General features: G+C 35.8%; 1 protein-coding gene across 2 annotated transcripts in view; it reads right to left on the bottom strand.

The window, feature by feature from the left end:
* LOC115221801 (piezo-type mechanosensitive ion channel component 1) overlaps positions 1-20,117 on the bottom strand; it is a 273,364-nt gene that overhangs the window by 90,838 nt on the left and 162,409 nt on the right. The window contains exons 22-27 of one of the 2 annotated variants that reach the window (XM_036510979.1): positions 19,305-19,397; positions 17,442-17,604; positions 11,073-11,120; positions 3,222-3,407; positions 1,936-1,993; positions 197-290 (exon numbers count right to left, since the gene is read on the bottom strand). In XM_036510979.1, coding sequence (XP_036366872.1) covers positions 197-290; positions 1,936-1,993; positions 3,222-3,407; positions 11,073-11,120; positions 17,442-17,604; positions 19,305-19,397 — 642 coding nt within the window. The remainder of the gene's footprint in view (positions 1-196; positions 291-1,935; positions 1,994-3,221; positions 3,408-11,072; positions 11,121-17,441; positions 17,605-19,304; positions 19,398-20,117) is intronic. The other variant, XM_029792033.2, reaches the window with a different exon arrangement.

Below are 20,117 nucleotides of genomic sequence, written 5' to 3'. Positions count from 1 at the left end.
AGAGGGAGAGAGAGAGAGAGAGAGAGAGGGAGAGAGAGAGAGAGAGAGAGAGAGAGAGAGAGAGAGAGGAGAGAGAGAGAGAGATTGATCTAGAAATGATTATCTCTCTTATAATAAACTACTGCCAGTGCGTACCCTGCGACATAATTTGTGCTTTGCTAGTAACGACCATACGAAGAACAACAACAAGACTAACCTTTTTGAAAACTATTCAGACAAGTAATACCGAATAACTTTACAGCCCAGCAATGGGAAATTCCAAAACCATCCAAATAAACACATCCAACAAGCTGAAAGGAAAATAATAATAATAATAATAATAATAATAATAATAATGTTCTGAAAACAGAAACAATTCCTATCATAATAGGTGCATTAGGCTTGATAAAAAAATATTCAGACAAATACATAACAAAAACACCAAGACTTACAAACACATATAACATACAGAAAATTGCACTACTAGGCACTGCACACATCCTACGCAGAACACTTTCCATACAATAACCATCAGAGCATCACAACAAATCACAGCACATACCCAAGGCACACAGAGCTGCGCTCGGTAGTGAAGTGAAAGCACACTATAAAAATAAAACTACTGAATAATAATAATAATAATAATAATAATAATAATAATAATAATAAACAATTGATCATGACTGTGAACTTCAAAAGAAACAAGGATATTTTTGAAAAAAAGTTTTATTTATTATTAAAAAAATGCTTTTATTTATTTTTAAAATATGCTTTATTTATTCAAGAAAGTTTTATTTATTTAAAAAAAAGTTATATATATATATATATATATATATAATAATAAATATTAGGGAATAAATCCAAATTTACAGGGAAAAATCAGATTTAGGATTGAATCCAATTTTATAGTAAAATATTATATAATATAATATTAATTAGAGACAAAACCACTATTATGCAAATCAAACAAAGAAAGACTTAATCCAATACATAAAAAAATTATATAAATTAAATAAATTTAAGTTATCCACTACAATTGTTTCTTGTCACTTCTAAGGACATTCATCTTTGTTTGATTTGCATAATAGTGGTTTTGTCTCTAATTAATATTATATATATATATATATATATATATATATACTCAGCAAGATGAGTGAAACTGTGGTCATGGCTCTTGCCAGTGTCATGTAAATGGCACTCGTGCCAGTGGCACGTAAAGAGGACCCATTACACTCTAGGAGTGGTTAGCATGGAAACTTTGCCAACAAACTGGAACCTGGTGCCACTCTCTAGCTTATCAGTTCCAATCAAACCGTCCAACTCATGCCAGCATGGAAAACAGACATTAAATGATGATATATATATATATATATATATATATATAAATATACAAGCAAAAGCCCCCCACCCCCACCCCCCTGTTCAATGGATGGTGCTGAATAAAAAGCAATCAGTGTTTTCTTTTCATTAAAAAATAATTAAGCATGCCTTTATTTCGATAAAATTTTGGGTTTTGTTTAACGAAGTTAAGGCAAAAAAAAAAAACTTCTTGAGAAACGAAATAGTCTTTCCTTCCTTCGTGCCAAGTTTGAAGAAAATATCTCTTTTGCATCTTACTTTTTTGGTCTCTTAAATATACTGCATTTTGTGGCATTATTTCAAACCAGCCAGCTTTTTTTGTGCAAAATGCAAATGCATTTTTTCTCGCGTACGCATAGTATCGATCGCAACAGCTGATGTACTTGCGCATACAAATACACGTTCCCATGGCTTTATCGATCGCATTCTCACCTGGAATCGATTTTTGTAATTTTTTCAAGACTTATACACGCCCTGATACCGTCGGTATCTACATATCGAATTTGAGCGCAATCGGATGGAGGATGCCCGAGATCCTAGACAACACACACACAGACAGACAGACAGAATGGATTTTATATAATAGATATGTCTTACCTGTAGACTGACTTTCACCAGAAGGACAAGGAAAGTATAACCAATAAGGAAATTCCACCTAACGAGAGGAAAATTAAATAATTAGCATAAGAAGCTTACTTGTTTATTCGTTACTTTCTTTTCTTTAATAACACCGTTTTTAATTTTCTTTTTTTTTTTTGGTTCTATTCCCACCAAATCAAAGTACACTAAAGGACATATTTTTAAACAGCTGTTATGATTACACCAAGATACAAAAATTTCACAATTTCAATTTGATTTGTTTAACAGAACAAAGGCAAAAGTATGAATACGTGCACATACGTGCATGTCTATGTGTTTATGCCTGCATTTAACCATGATCAACAAACGCTCAATACAGAGTATACTCTATAAAAGATGTTAAGAAATGTGGCTTGTTTCCGTGTTGTGAAGTCATCCAGACATACTGTATTTTCCAGTATACAAGTAAGAACTTTTATGACCAAAATTTAAAGCCAGAAAAAGGTAGCTTGACTTATACATCAAGACAACTTTGGAGAAGCAAAAATTCCCATTGAAATGCAACAAGATTTGGTAAGACAGTGATGACATTTGAATGTTTACATTATATACTATGTAGACATGTATGCTGGTAAATAAACTCTGTGTGTGTGTGTGTGTAGAAAAGAAAAGAAATGGAGCAATAATTAACAATGAGAAGTTGATCATTGGTATTAAGAAGTGATAGTTTAATTGTAGTCAGAACCATTTACAGCTGTTTCTGTTTATCAAATCGAAGTAAATTTGCATTTATCTTGTTCAATTTAACAAACATCATCAGAATGATTCTGAGGAATATAAATAGGAGAAAAGGGAAAAGAAAGGAAAAAGAAAAAGAAAAAAGTTTGTTAAGTCTTTAGACTTACATTTTAGTGACTTGGTTTTACCTTTAAATTACCAAATACTGTGTATCTTATAGCTAGGACTATACATAGCGAGGTAATACACCAGTAGAGTCTACGGATACATTTATCCCTTAGATGGTTGAATAACCTCCCACTCATATTTTGCTTATATAATCCTATCTTCTGGCATACAAGTCAGAACTTTACTGACCAAAATTTACAGCCAGATAAAGGTAGCTCAAATTATGCACCAAGACGGCTTTGGAGGAGCAAAAATTCCATGTGAAATTCAACAGGATTTGGAATGATCGTGATGATGTTTTAATGTTTACCTATGTACCACATTGACTTTTATGCCAGAAAACACAGTCGTAATATTTCTAAGCTAGAAAAAAAGTGAGAAAAACCAAACATACTTACCACCATAGTAGCTTTCTCAAGGGCTTCAACAGAAATTCTCGGCCAAACCACATGAAGCAGAAGACTATGATGACATAGCCAAGACCGAATATGTTGATTCGATTCGTTCCGGCGAAGAAGACGATGGCCATGGTCACCCAAAAGAGGTGATAGAATACGGCGTACTTGGCCACATCTAGGTAGGAACTGGGGTACAAATAAACAGGTTCGATCAGTATTTAGTAATATAGAGTGGTGGAGAAGGACAGGCAGATAAATAATGACGAGATAGATAGATAGATGGATAGACAGATCGATAGATAGATCGATAGACAGACAGACAGACAGACAGACAGACAGACAGACAGATAGATAGACAGATAGACAGACAGATAGATAGATAGATGGACAGATAGACAAACAGATAGATATAGATAGATAGATAGATAGATAGATAGATAGAGAGATAGAGAGGTAGAGAGAGACAGACAGAGACAGAGAGAGAAGAAACAGGTGGCAAGAGAATGGCAAAAAGAAAGAATTTGGTAGAGAAGAAGCAAAATAAACCATGGATGAGAAAATGGAGAGAGAGAGAGAGAGTATCAGAGAGATAGACATATTGTAAAAGAGAAAGAGAGTGAGAGAGAGAGAACGAGTGAGACAGATAATATAAGTAACAGAGTAAGAGTGAGAGAGAGAAAGAGAAAGAAAGAGAGAGAGATTGTGTAAGGAAGAGAAGACAAACAGAGAACGAGAGAGAGAGAGACAGATGGTGTAGGAGAGAATGAGAGAAAGACAGAGAGGGAGAGATAGATAGTGTGAAAGAGAGACAGAGAGAGAGTGAGACAGACAGTGTAAAAGAGACAGACAGTGTAAAAGAGACAGACAGAGAGGGTGAGATAAACAATGTAAAACAGAGACAGAGAGAAAGAGAGAGAGACAGATGGTGTAAGAGAGAATGAGAGAAAGACAGAGAGTGAGATAGATAGTGTAACAGAGAGAGAGAGACAGAGAGGGTGATATAGATAGTGTGAAAGAGAGAGAGAAAGAGAGAAGACAAAGAGAGAATGAGACAGACAGAGTAAAAGAGACAGACAGAGTAAAAGAGACAGACAGAGAGGGTGAGATAAACAATGTAAAACAGAGACAGAAAGACAGAGAGAAAGAGAGAGAGAGAGAGGTAGAGAGACAGAGAGATAGTGTAAGAGAAAGATAGAAAAAACAGTGCGAGCGAGCAAGAGAGAGAGGAGCACTTCTTTATTTGCATAAATATATTTACTTTGTTGTTTAATGAATTTAAAATAAACGAATCACATAAAAAAAAAATTTTTTTAAATTGCGACAAATAAGAAAGAATTATTTAGTAAATGCATCATCAATAATTTGAAAACTGAAAGAGAGACACAAGGGACCAGGGTATTTAAATTTCAAAACAATAAAACAGATAAAAGTGTATTTGCAGGGTGTGCTACCAATAAACATTCCGTTTCTTTTTTGCCCTTTTTCTCTCTTTTTTGATGCAGTTCAAAACCTTCTGCACCATTTCGAAACGCATAAACATTTATTTAGTCACAAGAGTTCATTTTGCAAATCAATATCCGAGTGTACAAGAGTTGGTAGCACACCTTGTTTAAAGTACCTGAGGTATACCACTGGTGAAAAATTACAGGACCAAAAAAAAAAAAATCGTAAAAATAAAAGATAGATAATGGGTGCCTTTAGATAGTGTCATGCTCAGTGATGGTTTAAGCAGGCTTGAAGAGTTCACAAGACACAAAAAGAAACATTCCGTGATAGGTTTTTTTTTTTTCATTAAATGCAAAGTCAAAATCAAATAGCAAAAACTGCCAGCAACTAAGGTTTTCCAAAGAACAGAACAGATAGAATATACTTCATTCTTTTGTATTTGGTTCACAAGAATCTTGATGTCAACGCATGTATTATTATTGACATAATGACCTGACCAAGATAGGAGATAACTAACATCTATCGTAATACGTGTGTCTGTGTATCTTTGTGCGTGTGTGCATTTGTTGGAATAGATGAAAGGAGACTGAAAAGTTCCTAGCTTTAAGAGTATCTGTTTCTTTATTACCTAGAAGGGGCTAAACACTGAGGGGACAAACAAGGACAGGCGAAGGGATTAAGTCGATTACATCGACCCCAGTGCGTAACTGGCACTTAATTTATCAACCCCGAAAGGATGAAAGGCAAAGTCGACCTCAGCGGAATTTGAACTCAGAACGTAACGGCAGACGAAATACCTATTTCTATTTCTTTACTACCCCAAGGGTCTAAACACAGAGGGGACAAACAAGGACAGACAAACAGATTAAGTCGATTACATCGACCCCAGTGCGTAACTGGTACTTAATTTATCGACCCCAAAAGGATGAAAGGCAAAGTCAACCTCGGCAGAATTTGAACTCAGAACGTAACGGCAGACGAAATACCTATTTCTATTTCTTTACTACCCCAAGGGTCTAAACACAGAGGGGACAAACAAGGACAGACAAACAGATTAAGTCGATTACATCGACCCCAGTGTGTAACTGGTACTTAATTTATCGACCCTGAAAGGATGAAAGGCAAAATCGACCTCGGAGGAATTTGAACTCAGAATGTAACGGCAGACAAAATATGGCTACGCATTTCACCCGGCGTGCTAACGCTTCTGCCAGCTCGCCGCCTTTCCCTGGCTTTAAGAGTATCGCAAAAGGCCTGGCAGGAGGCCCAACCTTCTGAGTTCTTTTACAGGGCTTAGGAAGAACTGAAGGGCCACTGCAATAAGTGTGTGAACCTGAGAGGGGAATGTGTTGAATAAAATCCTAACTGATCCTCCTGTATTTTCTCTTACTCAACGCCTGGAGCTTTTCAGCAACCCCTTGTAGTTAATATCTATCATAACGCATGTGTGTTATGTGGAAGGAAATACACTCTTTTCTTTTATTCTTTAACGTGTTTCAGCCCGAAGGCTGTGGCCATACTGGGGCATCACCAGTCATATATACAGCTTCCACATATTAGTCGAGAGAGAAATTCAGCAAGTCCGTTAAACACTATAAATCGATGCTAACCAAATATTGTCTGTTGCTGCCTATTACCTAAGTAATTAGCTGATAATATATTTATTTACCTTCCGCCACACAACCATAACAGTTGAGTTAACTATCAACACGGATAATGCATTGCATCTTTGAATTCATAACATTTTTACTAACAAATGATGAGTTGACTTTGACAACAAACCAATATGTTGATCCAGTTTTACTTGTATGACATAAATTATGTGTTACCAGGGCCAGATTAAGACCCATAGAGGCCCTAAGCACGTAAAAGATTTAGTGCCTCCATATATATGTAATTTAAGATATAAAGAGTAATAAACCATAAAATAAATTTTCATTTTTCAAAATGAAACAAAACTAACAGTAAAATGGGAAAATAATGTTTATTTTTGTATACTCTTTTACTCTTGTTTCAGTCATGTGACTGTGGCCATGCTGGAGCACCGCCTTTAGTCGAGCAAATTGACCCCAAGACTTCTTCTTTGTAAGCCTAGTACTTATTTTATCGGTCTCTTTTTGCCGAACCGCTAAGTGATGTGGACGTAAACACACCACCATCGGTTGTCAAGCAATGTTGGGGGTACAAACACAGACACGCAAACACATACATATATATATATATATATATATATATATATATATATATATAGTTGAGTGTAGAAATTCGGGGTGAGTACTTGATAATTATAAGCACCTGTGTATACCGTTTGGTGGTGTAGGTGGTGGAGTAAATTGATCAAAATAAAAATAAAAATAAAAACATGAGGCGAAGGATTCAGCGGTACATATGTTTCGGGCCTTTATTAGACAGATACATAACAAATCATAATGTATGTCTGTGGCCTTCTTCAGCCGCTCACAACAGCTTCCACAAGGACATGTGTTAGTTCCGAAATTCTTGGCTGGGGATGCAACGAGAAGATTTGCATCCCCAGAATTTCGGAACTAACACATGTCCTTGTGGAAGCTGTTGTGAGCGGCTGAAGAAGGCCACAGACATACATTATGATTTGTTATGTATCTGTCTAATAAAGGCCCGAAACATATGTACCGCTGAATCCTTCGCCTCATGTTTTTATTTTTATTTTTATTTTGATCAATTATATATATATATACATATATACGACGGGCTTCTTTCAGTTTCCATCTACCAAATCCACTCACAAGGCTTTGGTCGGCCCAAGGCTATAGTAGGAGACACTCGCCCAAGGTGCCAAGCAGTGGGACTGAACCCGGAACCATGTGGTTGGTAAACAAGCTACTTACCACACAGCCATGTAATTTAAGATATAAAGAGTAATAAACCATAAAATAAATTTTCATTTTTCAAAATGAAACAAAACTAACAGTAAAATGGAAAATAATGTATATTTTTGTATACTTCGACTTTATTTATATTTGAAAAGTTTTCCCCTACTTCTTTTTTTAAATTGCAAAGTCCTTCATCAGATCCTCACTATGATACCATAAACACTTCAAAATTATAATTCCGATCATATAAGCCACTTTGAATATTACTTAAGCAAGTTTAAAGTGATTTTTTTTTTAACCCTTTCATTACTGTATTTATTTTGAGATGCTCTGTGTTTTTTTTTTAATTACGTTAAATATAACAAAGAATTTAGTAAAATAACTTAGTTACCATTCAACTTGTGTTAGGAACATAAATTGTGACTAAGGTTTGGTGGAAGATTTTAATTCAAAACTTATGAAAACGAAACATTTGTACTACAGAGCCAGAGGTGGTTTCAGCTAGGATGGTATTAAAAGGGTTAAGAATTATTTCTCTATTATATATTTTAACCCTTTCATTACTGTATTTATTTTGAGATGTTCTGTGTTTCTTTCAATTACTTTAAATATGACAAAGAATCTAGTAAGATAACTTAGTCATCATTCAGCTAGTGTTAGGAACATAAATTGTGACTAAGGTTTGGTGTGGAAGATTTTAATTCAAAACTTATGAAAACAAGACATTTGTACTCAGAGCCAGAGCCAGTTTCAGCTGAGTTGGTAACAAAAGGGTTAAGAATTGTTTCTCTATTATATATTTTAACCCTTTCATTACTGTATTTATTTTGAGATGTTCTTTGTTTCTTTCAATTAATTTTAAATATAACAAAGAATTGAGTAAAATAACTTAAGTTATCATTAAAGCTAGTGTTTGGAACATAAATTGTGACTAAGGTTTGGTGGAAGATTTTAATTCAAAACTTATGAAAAACAAGACATTCGTACTCAGAGCCAGAGCCGGTTTCAGCTGGGTTGGTAACGGAAGGGTTAATGTTGTTTCTGTGGGGTTCCCCAATTAATACTCTAAGCAGGTACTCCTTAATAATTTAACATTAAATTATTTTGAAAACTTAAATCAAAAGAAAGAAAAATATACATTATGGAAATCAAATTAATATCCAAATTAATTTCAATTTTATAGCAAATAAAATCTTGAAATAAAGCTTACTACCAAGAAAATTAATTTGGCAACATATTCTCATGACTTCTCTCTTACCAATAATAATAATAATAATAATAATAATGGTTTCAAATTTTGACACAAGGCCAGCAATTGTAGGGGCGGGGTAAGTCGATAACATCGACCCCAGTATTTGACTGGTACTTATTTTATTGACCCTGAAAGGATGAAAGGCAAAGTTGACCTTGGTGGAAATTGAACTCAGAACACGAAGACAGATGAAATGCCACAAAGCATTTTGTCTGACTTCTTAAAGGTTTTGCCAGCTCACCACCAAATAATAATAACAACAATAACAACAAAAATTCCTTCGACAGATGCAAGGCCTCACATTTAGGATAGAGAGATAATTAGATTGAATGATGTTCATGTTTTTGTTTTCCTTCTTCTTTTCTTCTCAAAGACATTAAAAACTCAAGTGGTAGAAAAATAAATTGGGAATCAAATCTGAAATGCAGATTTTCTCAAGAACTCACCTCTACAACAACAATAATAACAAATACAACAATTCCATAACAACAAAAACCAAAACGGAGGAAAAAAAACAAGATGGGTTAGTAATTATTCCTGTTAAATATGAAATGAAAATAAATCACTTGTAGCAACACCACTAAATATGAGGATAGCAACATGTTCCAACATCTCAACTGTTTTAAAATAAAATATTTTAAAAATTTAATCAAAATTGCAAATGAAAGCTAATTTTCAGTTTTAATAACAACGTTTTAAAATGAGAAAATCCCACCATTATACTCTTTTACTTGTTTCAGTCATTTGACTGTGGCCATGCTGGAGCACCACCTTTAGTCGAAGAAATCGACCCCAGGACTTATTCTTTGTAAATCTAGTACTTATTCTATCAGTCTCTTTTGCCGAACCACTAAGTGACGGGGGCATAAACACACCAGCATCGGATGTCAAGCGATGTTGGGGGACAAACACAGACACACAAACATATACACACACATACATACATACATAAATATACGACGGGCTTCTTTCAGTTTCCGTCTACCAAATCCACTCACAAGACTTTGGTCGGCCCGAGGCTATAGTAGAAGACACTCGCCCAAGGTGCCACGCAGTGGAACTGAACCCGGGACCATGTGGTTGGTAAGCAAGCTACTTACCACACAGCCACTCCTGCGCCTATATCTTTATTTTCATTTAACAAAGGTGAGACATGTCACATTTTTGATAGAATCTCGTTAGGTTTCTTTCGTCAGAAATCGCAACCCCAGTTCTGTAAAACCCAAAACTAAACGCAAGCTTCCAGTTAACTATATTCTTGTACTGACAACTATGTGAAGGATTGGGTGACTTGTATATTGTTTTTATCAAAAATAATTTATTAACACCTTATTTACCCAGGGATTAGAAACCCCTCATTCAAACTAATAATTTAAATTCTGGCAATTAAAAATGGTCCTTGCACCACATAAGATGTCAGAGGTCATTAACCCTTTTGTTACTGTATTTATTTTGAGATGCTCTGTGTTTCTCTCAATTACTTTAAATATAACAAAGAATTTAGTAAAATAACTTAGTCATCATTCAGCTAGTGTTAGGAACATAAACTATGACTAAGGTTTCATGGAAGATTTTAATTCAAAACTTAGGAAAACAAGACACTTGTACTACAGAACCATAGCCGGTTTCGGCCGGGTTAGTAACAAAAGGGTTAAGGATAACTTGTGTGTTTTGCAGAATACTAGTTCGCAGTGAATATTTTAAAAACCATCAGTAAAAAATAAACATATTTTTGTTAGAAACCGAAACCAGAATTATTCTAGTTCGTCTATTTGGTCTGTTCCTTTAATTGCACCAGAAAACTTGTTTGAACAAATGAAAATGTGGAAAACAGCAAATAACTATAAAAGTAATAAAGCTTTTTTTCATTTTTTTTTTTAAGAGCAACTACGAATTCCATGAATAAAATAAGAAAATCAAAGAAATTAAATATACTTATCAAACCCATAAGATAAATCAATTGAACAGTGAGAAAATAGAAAGAACTAATAATGTTTAGTAAGGAAATAATAGAAAGAAAAGAAAATAGATTGTAAATGTGAAAATAAAATCAGCAACTAGCTAAGGAAAACAAACCATGAGGCTAATTTATAGGTTATAACAATCACTGTGGGACCCTAAGGATATATTTTCTGCTTTTTCCATATACATTTCCTGCAGACAGGGGAGCGAAAATAAATTGAGTAATAATAATAATAATAATAATGATAATAATAATAATAATAATAATAAATTAAGGGGTGTATGGAAAGAAAAAAGCAAAAAAAGTGACATTGACTTGAGAGAGAAATTTATAGATACCGAGTCTTAGGAAAAAATGACCAAACCACAGAGGCAGATGAGCAACTGCTGCGGACATAAAATGATAATGGTTACAATTCTATAAGACTGGGGAAATATCAAGGGAGGAGAGGTTTCAATGTTGGGGGTTTCTTCTTTTTCTTTTTTTTTTTGCTTTCTTTTTTGTTTTTGCTTTCTCAATGTCTCTTCTATTATTGAAGTATTTCTATGGCTTTTTACAGCCGCCTGCAGATGAAGACTCAAATAGATATTTATAAACAGATTCAGAAATTTATATGATACATTAACATTTCATACCAAATATATATATATACATATATATGTATATATACATATATATATATATGTATGTATATGTATATATATATATATATATATATGTATGTATATATATATATATATATATATATATATGAAGAAACTCAGAAATATGGAATGTTTTAGCTGCATTGCATCATTGCAGTTGATCAAGTATCAAGGTTGATTGGTTTACAAAATTAAAATTAATTGCCAAATAAGAAGAGACACTGGAGAGGGGTCAATAGCTTTGGTAAGAAATACAAAAACAGTCTTTGATGAATCACCAGTGCTGAAAATAGGTAAGAGTTTAAAATACAGGGAAAAAACAGGGTTCTTCCAGAATACATTATTTGTATGTAAACTATTCACTTCAGGAATTTAAAACATTATTAGTGACAACATGGCATCTGACCACCACAAGCAGAAAATGGTTTCAATATGTTTTAAATTTAAAACTTTGTGACTTCTTAAATAAACCTGAGTTTTCAGATTTAGGTGGAGGGGAAAAAAATAGGAAGCAGTGACTACGTCTCTTTTTGAGAGAATTAGAACCAAACACGGAACAGTTCCAATGAGAACTGAAACTGAATTACATCCTTAATTCTCAGAGAACTTAAAAACTTATCAACAATTCTACGGCACCTGTTATATTTAAGACTATAAAATGCTTCAAGTTTAAAATAGAAATAACATTTTATAGTAAACTAACTAATTAATCAATGAAAATATTTTGACAAATTAAATTTAAATGTTGAAGTGTGTTTCTTAAATGGTTTATAAACACCTTCCATGCTGCAATTGTTTTCGTTCCAGCACACGATCTCAGATCAGGTCACTTGCTATGCAAGTACATCTCCATAATAACTAATTAATAATCTGGGAAAATTATTTTAAAAAAAGCGGGAGACACACTCTATAGTGACTGGTGGTAAAAACTAAGAAAGTACGGCTGACCCAACAAAAAAAAAACAAACAAAAATAATTACACAAGACAAAAGCACTTTTAGTGAACTCATACAGTGATAGTTGAAAGAAGCATAAAAACCTTCAGCGGGTGAAGTTAAGAAACTTGCCCAAAGAAATAATACAGAAGCAGTATTAGCAAGGCAGAAACTTGTGTTTCAGGAGCAGGAATTCAATTAGCTTAATTATTATTAATTTTTTTTTTTTTTTGGCATAGTTGTTTGCTGGTTGCTGTGAAGAATATGGTCATGTTCTAAGGTCAACACAGCTCTCTTGATTCTGCAGTGATGTTGAGTATTTTGGCAATGCACCCTGAAGAAGTATAGCAAAACACTAAAAGAGTTGTCTTAGAAAAGCTGTCTTCAACAGAACACAATTCAAATTGTAATCTATAGATCCGGGCAATGATTTCGGTTCTGAATATTCAGGAGCATAATAAAGAGAAAAAAAAAACAAAAAATGGTACAACATTGAAGCATACTCCACGAATATTTAATGTTGAATGATATTGAGCAAAAAGGTAAAAAGGAACAATAAATAGACTGAAAGCTAAGAATGGTTAGAGGATTAACAAAACATAGTTACTAAGTTTAAAAAAAAACAAAAAAAAAACAGATAAATAAACAACCCATTAGCATTTAAACTGGCTATGTCTGGCCTCTCACACCAACCCAACAAGGTTATTCTAAAAATAAACAGTCACATCATAGAAATCTTTGATGCTACAAGACAATGCATAATTAATTCAAAATAATGTGAATATATAAGCTTTACATTTGACAGGGAAATCTGAATGCTAAAGGGTCAAAGATGGTAGGGGCTAATATTTGCGATGCAAACAAATTAGAGGTGTTAATAGGAATATTAATGGTGAGAGACATAAATGATGACTTCAAAATGATAATTTTTTAATTTTATTTTATCTAGTTTCAGCTCACGAGCTGTGGCCATGCTGGGGCACAGCCATTCAATTCAGAAATTTCATAATGGAAACAAATGAAATATAAGAGATTGATCTAATAACTGCAACAACCACCGAATCAACTCACTGTGAACTAATCACCAGAATATCTGTCCACAAATCATAGACTTGATGGATACTAGAATCAAAAAGCAACTCATGGAAGAGGTTTCCACACTGGGTTTTTAAAATTTTTTTTTTTCTGAAGAAATGAATAATTGGTTGAAAGAAAGTGGAAAAAAAAAAGTCAGCAGCAACTAAAAGATTCGAAAAGGCAACAGAATGAGTGCAATGGCGAAGCTGAGAAATAATGGAAAACAGAATTAGTTGAGATATTGATTAGAAGTAAGTATTTGGAATCGGTATTTTTAACATGTGTTTTTAAAGAGGAAACCTGGCAATTTCAACAGAAGAGGACAGAATAATGAGGATTTCTCTCATTGATTACACGAGAATGGATAATAGAGTCAACCGAATCAATTTCTAGCATTCTTTCTTTTTCTTTGTTTTTTTACTTGTTTCAGTCATTTGATGACTGCGGCCATACTGGAGCACCGCCTTTAGTCGAGCAAATCGACCCCGGGACTTATTCTTTTTGCAAGCCCAGTACTTATTCTATCGGTCTCTTTTGCCGAACCGCTAAGTGACGGGGACGTAAACACACCAGCATCGGTTGTCAAGCAATGCTAGGGGGACAAACACAGACATAGAAACACACACACACACACACACACACATATGTATATGTATATATATATATATATATATATATATTATATATATATATATACACATATATACAACAGGCTTCTTTCAGTTTCCGTCTACCAAATCCACTCACAAGGCATTGGTTGGCCCGGGGCTATAGCAGAAGACACTTGCCCAAGGTGCCACGCAGTGGGACTGAACCCGGAACCATGTGGTTGGTTAGCAAGCTACTTACCACACAGCCACTCCTGCGCCTATCGTTTTCTTTTTTGTTTTTTTTTATAGAATAAAAAGTAAATGTTGGTTCCAGTGGAAAGACAATAAGAACTATAATAATCTAAACTGAATGGTATTGAAATAAGATTTTCACAGACATCTTTAATAGCGAATAACTGGAAATAAAAGTTTGGAAGTATTAATTAATTACCTTCATGTGAAATTTTCATTAATGTTGAGCTGATTATTTACCTAAATTATCAAATTATTAAACCAAGAGAATTACTTCTGCTGGAAGATATTTTTAATTCTGTAACACAGAAACCCACTTCAACAATATCATTACTTAACATTTACTTTTCCAGGCCAGCATGGGTCAGACAATTTCTTGAGGCAGATTTTCCACAGCCTGATGCCCTTCCTGTTATCAAACCTCACCTGTGATATTTCCCCCCCATGACCAGGCATGTCTTGAGAAACTAGAAATGAAGGACACTGCTTGCACAACAGTGGCACTTGTTTACAACTAGCACACGGTATCAAGACAAGGAGATAGTCAGTCAGTCTCTCTCTCTCTCTCTCTCTCTCTCTCACTCACTCACTCACTCACTCACACACACACACACGCATGCACACACAAGCACACACACACACACACACACATGCACGCACACACAAGCACAAGCACACACACACATACGATTGGCCTTTTTCGGTTTACATCTACCAAATCCACTCACAAGGCTTCAGTTCACCCAGGGCTACAGTAGAAGACCCTTACCCAAGATGTCACGCAGTGGGACTGAACTTGAGACCATGCGGCTGGAAGTGAACTTCTTACCACGCACAACTGTGCCATTAATAAGAATTATAATGAGGAACAAAAAACTCATGGAAAAATTACATATTCTTAATAGATACAAAAATCCCCCAGATACACTCTCTTTTACTCTTTTACTTGTTTCAGTCTTTTGACTGCAGCCATGCTGGAGCACCGCCTTTAATCGAGCAACTCGACCCTGGGACTTATTCTTTTGTAAGCCCAGTACTTATTCTATTGGTCTCTTTTGCCGAACCGCTAAGTAACGGGGACATAAACACACCAGCATCGGTTGTCAAGCAATGCTAGGGGGACAAACACAGACACACAAACACACACACGCATATATATATACATATATATGACGGGCTTCTTTCAGTTTCCGTCTACCAAATCCACTCACAAGACTTTGGTCGGCCCGGGGCTATAGTAGAAGACACTTTACCCAAGGTGCCACGCAATGGGACTGAACCCGGAACCATGTGGTTGGGAAACAAGCTACTTACCACACAGCCACTCCTGCGCCTATGTTATTATTTTCCATTATTTTGGAAATTTTACATAGTAAAGATGCTTCCTGGTACAGGTAATTATTTCCAGAAACAATTTTAAATGTATTAAATGTTTACAATTATGTATTAAATATTTAAAATGTTTAAGTGATGTAGAATGCCATTTACAAAGATCAACAGACAAGACACTCATTACATCACTTTTTTTTTCCTCGTCCTTTTCGAGCCTAGCCAGGCTCATGGGCCCATTTCCCGGGTTCTGTGGCATATGTGTTATCCCCCAGCTGGACGGGATGCCAGTCCATCGCAGCGTTACTCAAGAAACAGGAAGGGAGAGTGAGAGAAAGTTGTGGCAAAAGAGTACAACAGGGGTCACCACCACCCCCTGCCGGAGCCTCGTGGAGCTTTTAGGTGTTTTCGCTCAATAAACATACACAACGCCCAGTCTGGGAATCGAAACCGCAATCCTCCGACAGCGAGTCCGCTACCCTAATCACTGGGCCATTGCGCCTCGACATTACCTTACTTAGCCAAATCTAAATCATAATCAAAAAACATTCCCAGAGAACACAAATTTAACATTTACACTGAGTGAAACTATAAACTTTACAGAGTGCACTGGCTGCTTTTTATGTGGTGTTAGCACAAGTGCTTTCTTTTCATGTGACACCAGCACGGGTACTTCTTTTACGTCGCGCCAGAATGGATGCCTTTTACACGCCGCCAGCACGGATACCTTTTACGTGACACCAACACGGATGCTTTTTGCACAGGGACAGCACAGATGCTTGATTCTACTTAGCATGACATCTCTTCTCGAAAAGACACAACAAAAGTGAAGAAAGAACAACTTGTACCCCAAGTTGCAACACATAACATAGTTGCTAATTCACTTGACACAACAGCTGAGAACAATTACACAGAAAACACAGACATTCAACCTCTTCCCTGTGAATTTACATCTGATTTTTTTCCAAACTTAAGTACTTCTGTCTTTTACTTTTTACTTGCTTCAGTCATTAGACTGTGGCCATGCTGGGGCACTGCCTTAAAGAATGGATCAAACCTCTGTAATTTTTTTATTAAACCTGGTACTTATTCTGTTGGTCTTTTTTGCTGAACCACTAGGTTACAGGGACATAAACACATCAACGCTGGTTGTCAAGCAGTGGTAGGGGACAGACAGACACACACACACACATACATATATATATATGACAGGCTTCTTTCAGTTTCCTTCTACCAAGTTCACTCACAAGGCTTTGGTCGACCCAAGGCTATAACAGAAGACACTTGCCCAAGGTGCCACACAGTGGGACTGAACCCAGAACCATGTGGTTAGGAAGCAAAATTCTTACCACACAGCCACACCTGTGCCATGTATATCTCTTTATTTTTTTTTAAGAAAACACTATTTGCTGAAAGATTACTCCTACACAAATATCAATATCTCTCTCTCTCTCTTTCACTAACAATCCAACTTCGACTCAACACTGCCATATGTCACCTTTACAAACATCTCAGTACAAACACATCACACACACCTGGGTTACAAAAGACTGTTATTGATCTTATGGCCTCAATGTTGGCAATTCCAACACCTGTATATAACACCTGAACCTTAGTCATAACTGGTTTTATTAACTTTTGTTCCTGCTTTTTCGTTCATGATGTAAAACTAAAAAGAGCTCTCGAAATATCTTGCTACAATAATTTAATATTTTTCTGAAATTGTTAAAATCTTTGAAAAATTCTGCCATCATTAATTCAACATGAATACTCAAGCATGAGGTTAATATGAGGTTAATATGAAGTTAATATGTTTTTTGTTAATTTTTCAATTTTTTATAATTTTTTTTTGTTTTTTTTTTTTTTCAATATTTACTTACGCCATTGTGGTGGTGAAATCGGGAACTGGTATTTCTAGGGAAGCTTCGACCTCAGGTAGAATGTCTTTGTTGTCACCGCCGCCATAATTAGTAGACTGACTTCCTAGTTCCACGTTAAATACTTGCCATTGGAGACAAACAAATAACAACTGGAAGAAATCCGCTGCAGAAGAAAGGATAAGACATTAGATGAGGTACAGGCCAGATATACACAGGTATAAATATTTACACACAAATACCTATACATATGTACATACGAACTCTATAACTGGTTGAAGTCCCTTATTTTCGGCCAAAAAGAGCTTGTCACAGTGCTAGGCCAGCAGGACAGCACTCTTCACCCTATGAGATGACATCTGGTGTACCACAGGTATCTATTCTTGGCCCCCTTTTATTTGTTGCATATGTTAATGACATAGATGCCAACTTAACCCTTTCGTTACTGTATTTATTTTAAGATGCTCTGTGTTTCTTTCAATTACTTTAAATATAACAAAGAATTTAGTAAAATAACTTAGTTATCATTAAGCTAGTGTTACAAACATAAATTGTGAGTAACGTTTGATGGAAGATTTTAATTCAAAACTTATGAAAATAGGATATTTGAACTCAGAGCCAGAGCCGGTTTTGGCCAGGTTGGCAACGAAAGGGTTAAAGAATGCCACAGTGCTGAAATATGCAGATGACATCAAGCTGTACCTCGAAATAAAGAGGTCAGATCCTGTACACTATAGATCTCTATTGCAAGCAGACCTGGACACAATGCAGCAGTGGATCATGGACTGGCAACTCAAGCTGGCTGTGGACAAATGTACCATCATGCATTTTGGGAGGAGAAACCCAGCGTCCACCTACTCCCTCCACAACACTAATCTCAAAAAGTCTTCATGTGAACGTGACCTGTGTGTCATTGTTGACAGTGATTTGCGTTGGACAAAACACATCGCTAAAATTGTCAAGAAGGCTGAGGGTGTCTTGGCATCACTCACCAAATCCTTTGTGAGGGTGTCTTGGCATCACTCACCAAATCCTCTCCGGCTATCTATCTGCAGCTTTATATAGCTATGGTAAGACCTCACCTGGAATTTGCATCACCGGTCTGGAGCCCCTATCTTGCCCAGGATATTAATCGTCTGGAAGCCGTTCAGCGACATGCAACCAAAAGAATACCCTCCATCAGGCATTTGCCATATTCTGAATGCCTGGGCATGGACATATTGAAACTCCAACGTCTGGCAGCTGACTTGGCAGACACCCATAAAACTTATTGAACTCAGAACATCAAGGTGGACAAAATGCCACTAAGAATTTTGTCCGGCATGCTAACCATTCTACCAGGTCGCCGCCTTAAGAATGATAATAAAAATAATAACAATAATGATGCTACTATAGGCATATAGCTTGAAATTTTGGGGGAAGAGGTCCAGTTGATTTCATCCCCCAACCCCAAGTACATAACTGGTACTTATTTTAGTGACGCTGAAAAAAAATCAAAGGCAAATCAACCTCAGTGGAATTTGAAATCAGGATGCAAAGCTGGAGAGAAATGCAGCTATGCATCTTGTCCAGCCTGCTAACAACTGTGCCAACTCACCATTTTTATATCTAAATTCAAAGAGAATGACTAAATTAACTCACATCTTTCCATGCAACGGCCTACAATAAATTTAACATAAATTAACATAAATTAACGTAAATTAACATAAAGTGTTGCTCCTTGCAGTTGTGAACAGAGGCAATGTCACAGATTTCGTTCATGGAGATATATCTCACCTGTATAGTTTCCACCTATTTTTATATGAAACCAAATTACAATAGAAATCTATATTTATAAGAGAAATGAGAGGAAAAAAACCAGTTTACCTATAAGTATAATGGCTGGTGGAGGATGTAGGTAGCTTGGTAGGAAAAGCCAATATTGCAGAGATGGTTTCACCTCTTCCTTCCATGGATATTCTGCCAAGACAAACAATAGACAGTGAATGAAATATTGTGTTGTGAAGAAGGTAACCAATGAAAAATACCAATATTCTGACACACTGGTTATGAATGAGAGAAAAGGACGATTTGGCTTTAGTACACACACACACACACACACACACACATATATATATACATATATACGACGTGCTTCTTTCAGTTTCCGTCTACCAAATCCACTCACAAGGCTTTGGTCGGCCCGAGGTTATAGTAGAAGACACTTGCCCAAGGTGCCACGCAGTGGGACTGAACCCGGAACCATGTGGTTGGTAAACAAACTACTTACCACACAGCCACTCCTGCGCCTATACGTTAATTTTACATTAAATCCAGGTTCATTGACTGCCTTCAAGGGTCACCTAGATAATTTTTTTTTTTTTTTTTTTTTATTATTATCTAGTTTCAGCTCACGAGCTGTGGCCATGCTGGGGCACCACCATTTGGTGTTGCTACATGATTTTACTTCACGAATGCTTTTTAGCAATTGCCATTTGGTGCATGAGAGAGTTTGATGCAGCTGCCCTCATCTGCACCTCCTGCCGTGAAGCTGGTTCATCTGGGACACCTGACAAGAAGAGATCCAGTTTTATTTTAAAGACATCTGCATCCACCCCATGCAGGTCTCTCAGGTTCTTCGGAGGATATTGAAGAGCTTTGGGCCTCGGAAGCCCAGGCTATCACAGTATCTTGTCCTAC

Source organism: Octopus sinensis, linkage group LG18 (assembly GCF_006345805.1).
Source record: "Octopus sinensis linkage group LG18, ASM634580v1, whole genome shotgun sequence".
Classification (NCBI taxonomy): domain Eukaryota; kingdom Metazoa; phylum Mollusca; class Cephalopoda; order Octopoda; family Octopodidae; genus Octopus; species Octopus sinensis.
Note: the sequence above shows the minus strand (reverse complement) of the source record. Positions and strands in the feature narration are given on the sequence as shown.